Genomic DNA, 15,994 nt, shown 5'->3' with positions numbered 1-15,994 from the left:
GGGCATCTCAGGATACTCTAGATATAAATTGCACTCATGGGCAGGCCAAAACATTTTTACAAGATGGAGCTAAAAGCAGAATTTGTATGGAACTGATGTGCAGCCTGGCTGTTCCACTTCAGTGCAGTGCTTTCCTCAGTGTATTTCTCACTATTTCTGAGCACTATCCAGAGTTAGTGCAACTCCTTTGCTTCCAGGGTGTGAACTAGCTCTGAGCAAGCCAGCTTGGGTGTCTATGTCATACTTCATTGAACCGTGTGGATTTACCCTTTGAGCCTGTTTCAAGGCAGGGATTTCAGGCCAGGACTGGATAATCTTAGACAAATGCCCTACCCTACTTGTTATTTTTAGGCCTATGTCTCTCCCTCCTTTCCCCTCTTCCTTTCTTGTCATAACATTTCTGAAAGGTCTTGCTTCCTCCTAAGGGTGAATGGGAAAATTCTGAAATCTTAACAATGGTTAGATGTGAGAAACATTTTACACTGAAATTGTTAGACACTTCACACCTACTCCTCCTCTACTCAAGATAGCTCATTGCATCATGCTCTGCACAAGAATTCTTGAAGTGCAGATCATTTGGATTTGCCCATTGTTTCTTACTGGAAAATAGAGCTTTCATTCCTCCACAAGAGAAAGAAAAATTAAATTCTTCAGATGTTCCTTGAATCATCCTTGAAACAGAGGAAGAAGTTTTCTATCAGTCTCTTCAAGGAAAAAAAATCTTCATTGATATTAAGAGACAATTTCACTTGCTATATTAAAATTATTAAGATTTTTTTTTAGTACTGTACACTACAGTATATTACCTAAAATAAAATTACAATCCTTTCATTTGCCACTAACAAAAAAAAAAAAAAGGATTATTAAAATACAGCTATTAGAAACTTGAAACTGAGATGTGGTTAATACTGAATGCTCTTTCTCAGTCACCTTCCGGCAGCTCTGAGCAAGATAAATGTAACTTTTATGGATAGTTAATACCATATATATATCGATAATCTAGTCTTTAAAAAACACCTATGTCTAGTCTCACGTTTTGTTGTTCAGGATTTTTTTGATACACAAACTCACCAGAGAATGGCAGCTCAGGAGCATGTACTCAGAGCTCCAGCCAGTGTCCAGTTTATACCCTCTGGGCACCACAAACAGTTATTTTGTTCAGGGTCAGAGAGTCACTGGGATGCTTAGCCAGTGAGGGCTTTTCAATAGAGATAGCTGCAAATAGCACAGAGGGGGAGAAAATCACAGATGAGTGCTCACCAGTAAGGAGGCAATCTCAATGGTTTCTTTTTAATATATTCGTGGGGAAGCAGAGAGCAAAACCAGCAAAGCTGCAATCTGTTTACTTTCCTAAGTCCTTGCAAACAAAAACTGCCTCTCCACATGTTGCACTTAACACCTTGCTGTTCCCTTTTTCAGTACTTAGCTTTACCAGGAAAACACATTCCCTAGCACTGCCTACCTGCAGTCCCTTTTCCCCATTAAAGGACTGCCCATGCTGGGCTATCACATTCAAGTCTGTAAACAAGGACTTGAGTGCTGTTACTTGATTAAACTGCACATTCTACTATTCTAAACATGGCCTTAGATTTCTATCCAAATATGGGTTTTCTTAATAAAAATAAAATAAGAATGATGGAACTTGTGCTCCATTAGGAAAGTCACATGGGACAGGGCTCTAAAAACAGACCTAGAGCTTAAAGGGCTCTAACAGGTAGGAGAAGGAATGAAGTTTTTCTGGTCTGGGGTTTCTGGTCCAGAGTTGTAGGTACAGAAGGATGCTGTGCTACCAAAGAGCAGTCAGAGGTGAGAAAGTAAACCTCTTGCCTAACGTGCATACAGAGGGTTTTTCCTCTTATCCCATATGCCCTGGTTCTACAAATCTGCTTTTAGGCTAAAGCGTAGGTGTGTCTGCTGAGGAGCAGCTCTTTGAAGAATCTGTAGGTGTAGCATGTCTGTCATTAATCAGGCTGGAGATCACTCTTCAATCATGGAAAATGAAATGAACAGTTAGTCAGTGGGTGAGAAAACAAAGACTCATTTTTCAAGTCTTCTTAGCAGATGAACCGACACCTTTTGGTTATACCAGCTTTTCTGTTTACCTTTCACAGATTCTTATATTAATTTATTATATATTTAAAATCTAGTGTAGACAGTGACTCCCATGCACAAAAATATGATTAGGCTTAGAAGATATCTTAGAGAGCAACAGATCACAACAACCCTTGGTCATTCCCACAAGGACAGTAAATACGGGAATTCTACTTTGTCACTCTTTCCCATGCATGTAAGTACAACATAAATGTAATCTTCTATTTTGTTCCCTTCTCAGTTCTATATGAATTTTTTCCTCTTTCTTTGTCCCCGAATAGAGACACAGGTGTCTGTTCCCTGGTGCACATCTCCCTGAATGAGGTCTGACATTCCTTCTCTTCCATGCAGATGATCTAATTATTCCCACACGCTGCTGAAAGGCGCTGCAGTTTACATGCCATGAGCTGTGTCTCACAGTGTGTCTCACTGACATCTGTTCTAGCTGACTCCTGACAGCCAGCACCAGTATGTGGCATAGGGCAGAACTTACAGACAACTGACAAGACACCGCAAGTACCATCTGCATAACCTTTACATCTTTAAAGTCAATTCCCAGCATTAAAATCACAGATGCAGTTTCTTCTACTATTTATGATCAGGTTGTGTAGACATATTTCAAAGTACAATTAAGCCTTTCATAAATTTTCAGCTTTTAGTGAGCAATGACTGTTCAGAGTAAATTTACAGAAAGCACATCATGTTAGTATTTTGAATTTCCCAGTCAGAATATTATTCAGTATAAACTATTATCTGCTTACAAGAAAGCAGTAGCTCATAAGATACAGAATGTCAGGTAAATATATTAGGAATACTGTAAGAGAAAAAAATCCCACATTTTTCCTTATTATCCTCTAAAATAGGAAAGCTCTGCAAACATACACTTATTCAAACCTTCATTTCTAGTTAGTCATCATAGTGCTTCACTCTCCAGTTCTTTATATGCTGTGAACCTCCAGTGTCTATGCAGTTGTTTCTAAGGTAACAGATCAAGATGCCTTGCGAAAAAAATGAATCAGATCTTGAATATTCAAGACATCTCCAGTTGCAGAAATGAGAAAAGGGCAATATCATCTCAACCAAGGGTTCTCAGCATCTTTTAGACCCCGGCCTGATTTGCAGGCAAGAAAAATATAATCCACCCTAAGGCTGCAAGTGTGAGAGTACAGTGGCGCATGAAGTTTCAGGCATGTAAACTGTCAGAAATTTTTAATCAGAGCCATAATTAAGGAATTACAGAGGCTGTTCTCAACAGAGACTCATTGCCTCATTGCAGGGTACACACACACAGAATACAGATGAAGAACGTATTTGGTAGGATGAGCCTTCATTCCAACCACCGACAGCCGCAAAGAAATCTTTCTGTCTGACACACAATGCACAAACCAAAGAAACATTAAAAATTAACATGAACCAGCATGTGAAAATAAATGCATATACACCTTTCTCAAAAGGTCAAATATGTATGATTCCCATCAAAGAAAACAAATTGATATCTTTCACAGGTCTTTCACAGGATTGCCTGGGTCAGCCATTTTCAGTGAATGGAATTACTGGGTTTTGTTGAGGGATTTTTGTGTTTGGTTTGATTGTTTACTTAAACTGGCTAGAACTACATTTTGCCTCTTTCAAAGGCTGTTTTGCTCATTATCTATGTCCAGAATTCATATAAAAATATAAATGCAAGTAAGGCACATAAAGAGAATATTACCCAGAACATGAAAGGCTTTTAGAAACCTTTTGTTAGTACAAAAACCCTAAACTCTGTGCTTAACAATATCTGGCATACATGTTCACTGATATATGCACACACCCACTACCTGTGATAAAATAATCATAAGGTATTTTTCAAATGCAAATCATAGCAAGATCTAAAAAATCAAATTCAGAGAAAATTATCATACTTGAGAAAAACTTTCAGAGCTGTATTATTTTCCATGTTGTGTAAGGAATTATATGCTGGACAGGTCATGACCACCTGTACCTGTTTTCCTGGTTTTGATTCCTGTGCTCTGTCTACTGCATTACAAATTATTGCTCACTACAAATTCTTGGAATAAAAACTGTTCCAGATATATTTGGAACATTGCTTGTTTGGCAACATACTTCAGTCACTGCTCTGCATGAAGAAATTATTAACAGATTTTGGGACTTGTATCACTTAACAAACGGAAAGGCAGATGCATTGATTAGGGTCTTACGTTCTTGGAAAGATGTGAAGAGCATCTGGAATCGGCTGTTTCGACTGCCTTCATCTGCCCACATGCGGATTACACCCAGACCTGTCCTCAGCATTACATCATTAGCAACAGTGCTGCAGAACTTTGCCTTCAAATCCTCCACGGAGCTGCTGCCGTCATAGACTGCTACAAAATTCCTTTTGCATTCGTTGGAATTCTGCATCTCGTAGTCCAAGAATCGCAAATAGATCTATGAATCAATCAAACAACAAAGGCAACACGTACAGAAAGTTGAGAATGACTGAGAAAACATTAAGCAATTCTGCTTTACATTGTAGGAGAAAGTACAGAACACCCCCATCAAAATAATTTTGCTGGAGCTGGTGATCCATAGGGCACTTCCTTGGAAGGGAATTAATATGCAAACTGAGCACTTCTGTACTTCCTGGTATTTTGTCTTGTTTCAAAGTAGAATCTGTCAGAAGATCTAGATATTTCTTTTTCCTTATTCACAGGAAGGTCCTAATTTCCAAGTATATACCTTTTTTTTTCAGAAGTATGTACAGTGGTTCTTCAAGCTGAAGGATAGATGAACTAGAAACTTCTTCTTTGACTGCTTGACACAATATTGCTCTATTACATGACTGACAGATGAATAATAAGGCAAATCATCATTGCTCCCTCCCCAGAGTCAATGCATGTCATCTTTATATGTCTCTGCTACACTGATTCAGGAAGTGAGAATCTGAGAGCCAGGCAGAACTCAGTCATTATTCTTTTTATGCTTCCTCAAGGACCTGGCCACCATCTCAGCTCTTCTAAACAAAGCATTATGTTATACATTTTCATAATTTAACAGGCTTGAAATCAAGCATATTTTGGGGAAACTCCTAGATACCTAGAAAGTTATTTTAGGAAATGTCTCTTGCATACAAGAGTTGTTTCATAAAGTAATAGATATATTGTCATTTGCAAAAGACTCCTTAAATCTACCTAAAAAGAAGCAGGGGTGAGGAAAAAAGGCTATTATTTGATGGTCAACTTTAATAGGGAAAACCACCAATTTTAAAAGCAATTGATTGTACAAGCAAATATTCCATTCACAGCGAAGGCAAGTAATATTTTCAATAGAAATATGATGCATAATCAAACTGCTGAGGTACACATGGGACTTCAAGGGAACAATACAGAAAGGTGAATTAGGGCAGATATTCTATAAAAAGGCTGTAAACATATCCAGTATAGAGCTGTATGCATCTTCACTTGAAAAAATAACTAAAAACAAACCCTACTGTATTAGACATCAAATATACTTATTTCCAAACAATTTTATTGACTTCAGGTATTTTTAATATGCACAGAGCAATTGCTTAATAAGCTTCTCTGCATCTGCATAAAGTACACAAGCAGTGCATATCTTAGTAGCAACAAGACTCGTAATTTCACCTCATTAATATATTAAAGCTCTTATGGTTTGAGAATTATGTGCTCTTAAGCAGACGGCCGCTGTTTAATAATAGCTCAGATTTTTTAATGGGCCTTTTCAGGTAGCATATTATGGTATATTTTCATTCCTTGTTATGTTTTGCATAAGCGTCCCTCTGAGAAGAGTATCAGTGAAAAATTTTTACTAACAAATGAAATTAGGTACACTAAGTTTCATTTTGCTTGCCACATTTTTTTTTTAATATGTTATTCTTACAGTAACCCTTACTCATATTCCATCTTTTCCATCCTTCAGAAAAATTCAGAGGAATATATTTCAATTAAATTGCAGTTAGGTCTATTTTACTTTCACCGTGTATCTTGCATTTTACATACTATAAATTAAGGAAGCTGCTTGTATTGGTCGCTACCAAATGGAGCAGTTAACAGAAATATACAAAGACATATTCAGATGGAAATACCTTAGATCAAGGTATAGTTTTTATAGTGTTTTTCATTTCATTTACTGGTTGAACCAGTAAAGCAGTAGAATGATACACACTACTGTGTTGACACAGAAAGATCCTGCATGAGGGAGGGAGAGAGGTATGGGAAGAGACAGAGCCATGATACAAACACCCAGCAACTGGCAATAGTTGGGACACACCAGAGAGCTGCTTCTGTGTCCCAGACAGCAAATCCTCCTGCTCAAACAAGGCTGTAACAGTCACTGTGCGACCCTGGCATCCAACCTCTCCCAGGAAGGTGCTGAGACAGTCCATAGTTCATCTCTGCATAACTTAGAAGAGGGGATTAAATGTGCCCCTTGCCTTTCTTTTCCTGGTTAACTAACAGAAGTGGTCTGCTTGCCAGCCTTGTCACAGGTAATGCAATGACACTCTGCTGCAGCTGATTATATGCAATATTGCATACACATGACTGTTTTCAAGGAGGCAGAGTGTGTCAGATAGATGTTTCCCAGAGAACAGAAGGCTTGCAACATGCTATTGTCATGAATCATTGCTTTTACTCTCTATATATGCCTATCATATGTATACCATTTCTATTTATATGCCATATATGTACATATAGATATATATGACAGACCACAAAGATATCGTGCAATGCAACGCATCACATTTTTATCTGTTCCACTCTTCAGAAAGGCTCATATTTACTACAGAAAAAGATTACCTTAATCTGACAGCAGAACCACAGTAAAACTATACCTACTGTGTGAAAGAACTCTCACATTTGTTCAAGTGTTCTCTATTTCTATCCTGCTGTCTGTTATATACGCATTTATACATACAAGTGCATGTGCATATACATATCTGTAAGTGCATGTATATCTTGTAAAGGGTATCCCATTTCAGTATGGAGATGTAATTTTTGAGTTTTCATTCTTACAAGAAATGCATGCTAATCCTCTCTGTGGTTACAAAATACCAGCTCTCCCAGCAATTTCCAGCATTCATCAATTATTCCTGATCTGTTCAAACACACTGTTCGTATAGCAGTACAGACAAAATCTTACTTCTATGGGCTCATCATTTGACATTCTCTTGTTCCTGGAGGCACACTAGTCTTATAAAATAGTAAAATATTTCTTAGAGTAGCAGTCATAAATACTGAAAAGGAATCAAGAGAATAATAACTCAGCATTTTGTTTTGAGTCTTTCAGTGAAAAGGCCAACAACTTCAGTCCTTCCCAAGCCTGAATTCTGCTGCCAGTCATACGAGTTCATTCCTCTGTGTGAGAAATTCACCCAACACCATAATATATATAAACTTGATAGGTAGTGGAACCACTGAAAAGAAATATTTGACTTAAAAATCTATGTCGACCTTTTAGAAGAAAGATGCCACTTTCTCCAATGGCATGAAGTTTCATAAATTAGAGAAAATAAGTTCCTGGTATTCTGAGGTGAGTTGGAGCTTCATTCTCATAATTGCCTTTGGAGATAACTACTCCCAGAACTTTATATAAAATATTGAGGACTTGATACAACACGCCCTGAAAGGAGTGAGTATCTCTCAATCTACTTATTTGGATAGACCTTTGCTCAAGACTGCAGTGCATTTTTAAAAACTGGGAACTGATTACACAAACTGACAACCTGATATTGGATCAGATTTTATTTTAAAGAGCTGGAATAATTTAATTGTATCTGTACGCCTCTGCCAACTTTTATGGTTTTATTGCTATATATTTGCCATTGTTCCTGTCACTGGCTGTAAGACCCACACTGGCAAAAGAAAATGACTAATAAATTGAGTTCCCGAGGGAAAGAATAAAACTGATTATATGACAAACTCTTATCTAATGCAAAATGTTCGCTATATATAGCTTTTTTAAATCAGGGGCAATATTCTCATTACTTTCAGTGGTATGTGGATGTCACTAAAAGAAATTCATCGGAAAGTGAGAGAAGAATTATCAATATTACTAGCTATTTCACTTAAAAAGGTCTTAGCCATTACTTCTACCAGCATAAGCTTACCAGGATAAGAAACTTTGTTCCCCTCAAAGAAAACAAACGAACTAAAGAGGTCACAGACTCAAACACCGCCATCTGCCTTCATTAAGCATTTTTTCATTGATGCCAAGAGGAGCTTTTGGAATGAGCATTTCCATAGATACTGACACATTATATTAGCATAATCGAGGCATTCTTGCTGAAGAGAACATCTTATTTGAAATAAGAAGCATAACTGCCATATCTCCTTCTTTCACATTTTTGTTGCAAAGTTTTAATAAGACACTTTCCTCAGAACCTCAGCTCCACATTACTTAGACGAGTGGGCTGCTCAAGTATTAGATTTACTGAGTTTTGAGATGTCACTGCAAACGCCAATGTCATTAGTAACAAAACTGATAAAGCCTCACTGCAACTGTGGCACACATAATTTACATTAGCCAATTATATTTTAAATAATTCTCTTGTCACCTTTAAGGTTTGTATTGCCACCATAAATAATAATCAAAAATGGAAATGCTGGGTAAGTTTAATTACTTCTTTTAATTTAAATTTGAAAACAAGGGAAACTTCTAACTGAAGATATTAGGAAAGAAAACCCAAACGATTATAAACTACAAATAATATATCAGCTCAGTAAAATGGTCAGATTATAATATCCTCATAGTGAATCACTTTTGATGTGTTCTGCTTTTTAATCAATCACTGAAGGTTAGGGATGACAACATGATTGATCAGGCCACTCAGGAAAAGCTTCAAACCATATCCCAGCATATCAGACTTAATATATGTGCACAGACACTCAGTCCCCTTAAACCAAACCAAACAAACAAAAAGCCATCGTTCAGCTGCCAGAAGTAATTTAGACATAAAAGAAAAACTTCCTCTTCATCCAAGCATAATGTCCAGATTTTGCATATTCAGCTTCTGGATTCAGTCTATTCACTTGTTATCACAGGACTGGGTTAAACTGCCCCATTGCTCAATGATCAGCTACAGTGCCTGCTTTATTCTGCATCTTTTTCAGCTCTGTGTGATTAACAAAGTACTTTCAAGATGATACCTCCAGTATTTAGGCATGAGAAACCCAGTTTTTTAAAGCAGATTGTGCAACACTAATTAATCTCCTTCAAGGCAACCGGACACCAAGTACACCAGCCTAAAAAGCATAATACTAATGATGCTTGAATTTGTCTTCTGAAATGGTCTGTCCTCTTGCTAAGATGCTAAACATTTTTTCAATCAACATTACTTCAGTCCCAAAGTAACAGTGTTAACACTATATATTCTGTTTGGATTTGTGTTTGTTATTCTGGGGGTTTTTACATTTTTGGGCCTTCTATTACTAGTCTGGGACCCTGCTGTGCAAGCAGAGAACTCCATGCCTCATATTTTCTTCTCTTCTGGAGCTTGGAGAATATTTTCTGTGAAAGATGACAACTTTATATGCCACTTCTGAGACCCTGTGATTCACAGCCAAGGCTTACATATCAGAACACCACTTTTCTAGACAAGTAGAAGCTCTTTGGATTTCTTTGCTTTGTCCTATTTGTTTCTTCAAACTTCTGTGACTGTCCAATAGCTGACACTTACTCTGTCAAGTCATCCTCATTTTTCTCTAGCACAGTGTAAAAATGCTCACAAGTGAGCAACATTTACAGCTCCTTGGTGCTGTTCTGCTTTTTGGCACTGAAAACTGGAGATCAAATCTTGATTCTGTTGTTCCCTTTGCAGACATTTTATTACTTTCTTCAGTACCTTTTTAAAATTACATTTCTTAATAGCTATTTGGTTGCAGGATGCTGAGGTTGGTCATATTTCTATACCTGAATGGAATAGATTCATGGTAACTTAAAAGTGGGAGTTTTGACAGTGTTACTCTGGCAGGTGCATTAAGACTCCTTCATAGCAGAGATTCTATACCCATGATTCTAACCATGGACATGTCTTGCACCTTCATCTCAGAAAACGGTTTTACATAAGGGATTGTAATAGCTTAATGTAGGTAAACAATATTTTCTGCTTTTTAAAGTATATTTTATTCACTTTGTTCCATATAGACATGTGTTGGCTTTTTTAAATTCATAACATTATTTGCATTTTCTGTATGTTAGTGAGCTTCAGAGCTTCTTCAGGTATGGAGACCATCTGAAGCTTGCAAAAGTGTCTCTGGTTGTTAGGTTATTCAGCCTTTAAATTTTATTTTTCCCTAACATTTCAAGAATCACCACTCAAATGGCTCCTGTTAAATTTTAGTACACTACTTAAAGCTTCTCTTCTACACCTGATTAAAAAGCCTCCAAAAATTAGGTGTGTGCTAGTCTGCCAGTGCCAACAGCTTAAACTGCTTTTCTTGTAGGTCTCATCTAAGAGCACAAATTTCCACTCCACATGGGAGAGCAGAAAATGTTTTGGCTTATTCAGATCAGTTTAAACAGACTCATCTCATCTCCGCAATTGCTTCACCTCACATTTGCTCCCAAATGTCTAGGAAATGCGCCACAACCCAGTGTCCCTCCAGACTACTCTCAGTATGAAGTCAGGCTCCTGGAACCAAATGAAAATGCTGCCATGATGTGTCAAAGCTAGATACTCATTAGTGGATATTTCTCAGTCTTTTGTGTTAAGTCTTGCATCCTATAACCTTTTTCCAACACAGCGTTCGGGTGGGCAAGAGAATTAGGCATCACTTTGCCTAACTACCTTATAACTTAATTTTATTTCTCATGGTGCAAATGAAGAGACTGCTCCCTCTGTTTGTTCAGTCGGAATGTACTTATTGCTCATTCCTCCAAAATAGATTATTTCCACTGGACTACATTCAAATTAATTCTTGTTTTTATGCTGCTTTCTGAGGTGCCCAGAGCTTCTGATAAAAGTGCTTTTAATAGCACGGCTTGATGGGTTTTTTTCCCATCACCAGAATATCATATTTGTAAATGTTTTTTTACTCTTGCTATCAAATTCTGTGGTTTTATTTTTTCTACAGAGCCACTCAAAGAACAAGCATAACACAAACGTATCTTTCTGGGAAAGTTACCCACCAAAGGAAGAGCTACTGTCTTCCTGGGGGGTCTTGTCAAACTCTGCTAACACATCCAACATAGACAAACACTTGTTGATATTATCCTCCAACATGTCATCCTTAACAGAAAGTAAGAAAACTATAATTCTTTTCATTTTCTTATTTTCTATTCCTAAATACAAAATCTTTGTTTATCCACTGCTTGTAGCCAATGATATCTCTGGTTTGTTTTTTTTTTTAATTCCTGTGCAGTAAGCTTATACACTTCCTTCTTTGGGCTTTGTTCCACACTAAGAATTTCCAGATGAGGAAGTTCCTCCAGTGTCACTGTTGAGCAGCTAGCAGAGTAAAGAAGCCAGTTCTCAGTGGCAAGAAGGAAAGACCTTTATTGTTTTGATTTCATCATATATATAGAGTTTTCAAAGGTCACCCAGATTGGTCAGTCAGAAACCTCCCCCTAGGCCTGATTGGCCAGGCCTGCACCGTCCAGATCTTGGGACACTGTTTTTAATAACATCCAAACTTTATCTTTATTTATAAAACACAAAAGGAATTCTCATGGGAAAGACCTGTGCTAACCACACTCCAGAACTTTACTGTTCTGGTTGGGTTAGTACTTTCAGTCAGCAGCTCTCAATTTTCCATTCGTGCTCTGACTGCTAATTGAAGTCACATTCTATACGAAGTGCAGAACCCCCAGTATTACTATACTCAAAATTCACAGCTATCTTAATCAGCAGGAACTGATTTTGAATGATTACAAGAAACACAGATTTTTCAACTAGTCACTTTAAAGTGTAAGACTCCAGGTCTGCATATAGATTGAACTTGTGTTCCAACTGACTTCTGCTGTCCTCTGCACTTGGAGAAAGTTTGTGTTCTGCATGCATTTTCAGTTTTATTTGTGTGTGTGTGTGTGTGTGTGTGTGTGTCTGGGTGGGTGTGTGTGAGTGATATAAGGTAATCAGTGAGGGTTCTATTTTAAGTGTGTGCAACAAATTTTCTGCCCTCTGTCCCCTTCCAGCTCACTGAGGATAGAAGCATTGGATCCAGACAGTCAGTTTGAAGCTCAGGCTCACAGACCTCAAGTACACACTTCCTGGCTGATCTCATTGCTCATATATTGAGCTCAGACTTGGCTTGAGTCTGGAATTGGAAACCAAGGGAAGGACTTGCATCTTGCTTCTGCAGACAGTTCAGATTGGATGAGCTCACGCCAAATGAAATTGCAAGCAACCCACATTCTGGCACAGTTTAATTAAGAAACTAAAGATGAAAAAGTCCAACACAAACTCTCTCTGAGAAACTCTTGCCTTTTAGGCATAATTCCCAGTAACAAACTGTGCAGCCCAAAGTACAGGAACATGTGGATTTAAAGATGTCTGCTGAGTTCTCACTGTTCTAGCAGTAGCACTTGTTTTCATAGGTGCAAGCTGACATAAATTAAAATGATGTCACTAAATAATTGTACTGAATATGTCATGAATTCAAGGTTAGATAAGGACAAAGGAAGCTGACTTAAACATAGAGTCCAGTTCAATTGAATCAGACCCATAAACAATCTTATCATAAATCTTGCTTCGTACAAGTTTCTTAAAAATTTATCCACTTGTTCCTTCTTTAATATCTGTATATTTTTCAATTTGTCCTAGTATGATGAAGCCATAACTGTATGTGTGGGCATCTATAAATATATATACTTGTCTGTTTGTATATAAATATATCTGTTTGAAAACCACACTAAGTTCAAATGCTAAATTGGATTTACCCCTCAAAGATGGATCTGGGCTTGAATTTTTTTTTCTTTTTTTTTTTCCCTAGCTTGCTGTGAAACCTTTCAAGTCCATGTTAGGAAACACTGATTTATATGTTTTTATATTGCTGAATCCCTCCACCCAGATAATTCTATAAGATAGGAACAGCAGGATCCATCAAGAGATGACCCAACTGATCCCTCTGCCCAAATGTAGGATTATTAATGTTTCTCTTATTTTTCACAGGTTGTTATCTAACCTGCACTTTCAGATGGCTAGCAATGCCAGCTGAACAAAGTTTCTCAACCAAACATTTATAATCCCCTCCCTGATATTTGAATATTTCTTCCTTCATATATAACCTGAATCTGTCTTTCAGAGTGTGGCACCCTGAGTTATCCTACAGACATGGGCATTAGAGCATTCCTTCTTCCTTGTAAAAACCTTTTGTTATATTGTATTACACTCCTTCACAAAATCGTCTAGATGACATTAAATAATATTCAGTATTCAATTTTTCTATGACTTTCTTGTTGGTCTCCCTTTCAGATGCCATTCAGCTAGGATATGCTTCTTGGAATGCAACACAACTAAATCCAGGTATGGACATTTATGAAGAGTTAATGAATTTTAATCTTTAGCCCTCTACTAACAGTGGCAGTGTAGTATTCTTGTTACACACTGTACTTACAGTTATGTAACTACCCAGTTCGAAGTTTTACATCAGAACTAAAGTGTGGATAAATAGTACAGGTAGATAAATTTGTGATTTTTAGCAGGGCTTTGAATCATATAGAAGTTTAGAGTCAGATCAAGTAAGAACATCACAATGACATCCTCTGATCAACCAATCATAAACTTAAATAAGGACTATATGGAAATGTTATTGGCTTAATTAATTGTACTGATTCTAATAAGTACAATTCTGTGTTGGTCTGTTTTCTTTCTACTAATACCTAAATACATCATGGAATAATTTGAGTTGGAAGTGACCTATAAAAGTCATCTAGTCCAACTCCCCTGCCATGAGCAATGACCTCTTCAACTAAATCCTGTTGCTCAGAGTCCCATTCAATCTGGCCTTGAATGTTTCCAGGGATGGTCATAGACCACCTCTCTGAGCAACATGATCCAGTGTTTCACCACTCTCATTGTAAAAATGTCTTCCTCACATTTAGTCTAAATCTATGCTCTTGTCTTACTGCGACTGATAAAACATTCATCTCCTTTTTTCTTACAGGCTTCCTTCAAGTACTGGAAGGCTGCTATAAGGTCTCCCCAGAGCCTTCTCTTCTCCGGACTGAGCATTTCCTCTCTGAGCCTTTCCTCACTGGAGAGGTTCTCCACTCCTTTCAATATTTTTGTGCCCCTCCTCTGGGCCTGCTCCAACAGGCTCATGTTTCTTCTCTGCTGAGGACCCCAGAGCTGGACTCAGCACTGCAGGTGGGCTCTCACCAAAGCAGAGCAGAGCTGAATCTTTTCCCTGGCCCTGCTGGCCACATTGCTTTGGATGCAGCCCAGGACACAATTGGCTTTCTGGGCTGCAAATGCACATTGCTGGGGCATGTCCAGCTTCTCATCCACCAACACCCCCAAGACCTTCTCAGCAGAGCTGCTCTCCATCTGTTCTTCCCAAAGCTTGTATTGATAGTAGGATTTGCCCCAAATGAAAATAAATTGCATATAACACATGGAATAATCGTTCATCAATCCAACCATCTCACATCACTACTTAGTGTAGCAAAGTTGGAAACTCGTCTACTTAATTGAATACCTCTAGCAACATTAGTTTTATCCAAAAATAAAAAAATATTAGAGTATATTCTGGAAATAATTTCTCTGTAGTCTTCTTGAGCCAACTCTTCTCCTAAACTTTCCCAATAGAAAAAGGCTGATACTAATGACTTTTTCTCTTCTAGAAACCTCTCCTAAAGAGAACCCTTCAGCATTCATCCACATGTCATACTGATGATGAAACAATTACATATTCAGTACTGAGAATACTGTATTCCTCACTGAGATTATACAAAAAACCCTTATCTGTTTAAAGACGGCAGAGAGTAGTGCACATATAAATTCTACCTTCTAAAACCTTTCATGTCCAATAAAAGAGAGCTAGAAAAAGTATACTGTGGGGTGTCTTTTACACAGTGAATGGAAGTAGGTGGGAGGCATAAAGCTGTTCCTATTGCAAAGAGGGGAGGAGTGGTAGGGTAGCCAGCAACAATTAATGTACATCATAACTGATAAGTTATGGATAAGAGAGAAAATCAAGGGGAATCCAAGAAAAGTATTTTTAAATTCATTGCAGCCCTCTCATGTTTCTTACAAAGCCCTGGCTGGCTGACTGTGGAGGAAAAGAAATGTGAAGACTCTTTTTGTCTGTGGCTCTAAACCAAAGGATCTAAAGGCTTCATACAGAGGAACATGAATTTACCTTGGGTCCATTTTCACAGTTCCCAGATGAGAAACAATGATGACCTTAGGGAGCCAGCAGTGTTCCCTTAGTAGTCTCTATGTTAGGTATTTGAAATACATTGAAAATTAAAATTATAAGATTACTTCCCACTTAAGAAAACACATTGATTCTTTAAAAATATGAGCAAAATTAAAGATGAATTTAAGTAAATTACTCATGGCACAAAAATCACATTAGCACTGCCCAAATCATCATTTATGGAGAAAGGTGGTTATTTTGGCTGAGATGACAAATTACCCTTCCACAGCAGAAGGAAAAAAGTAGTTTACAGTTCAAGCTGTAAAGTTATTAAACGAGATCTGACTGTACTAAGAAATGCACAATATATTAGAAAAGTCAATTTCTTAAATTAAATGGCAAATCAGCAAGTGGATGAAGGACTGACCTTGGATCGGGGTGGTGCTCGGATGTACCATTTACAGTCTACTGCTTCAGTTTCAGAAGCTTTTCCTTCTTTAACAATTTGTACAGATTCCACAATTCCTTCAGGTCCTCCCATCTCAAACTCACAAACTGAATAACAAAACACCAGAAAAAATGAAACCTGAACAGCAAACAAA

At 37.6% G+C, this 15,994-nt stretch overlaps 1 protein-coding gene across 1 annotated transcript in view; it reads right to left on the bottom strand.

Moving 5' to 3' along the window:
* Positions 1 to 15,994, bottom strand: part of NETO1 (neuropilin and tolloid like 1) — a 64,895-nt gene that overhangs the window by 14,125 nt on the left and 34,776 nt on the right. Inside the window, exons 6-7 of the mRNA XM_085052448.1 lie at positions 15,820 to 15,947; positions 4,293 to 4,521 (exon numbers count right to left, since the gene is read on the bottom strand). Coding sequence (XP_084908574.1) covers positions 4,293 to 4,521; positions 15,820 to 15,947 — 357 coding nt within the window. The remainder of the gene's footprint in view (positions 1 to 4,292; positions 4,522 to 15,819; positions 15,948 to 15,994) is intronic.

The sequence above is a fragment of the Lichenostomus cassidix genome, chromosome 2, assembly GCF_008360975.1.
Source record: "Lichenostomus cassidix isolate B80296 chromosome 2, HeHo_3.0, whole genome shotgun sequence".
Lineage (NCBI taxonomy): Eukaryota > Metazoa > Chordata > Aves > Passeriformes > Meliphagidae > Lichenostomus > Lichenostomus cassidix.
Note: the sequence above shows the minus strand (reverse complement) of the source record. Positions and strands in the feature narration are given on the sequence as shown.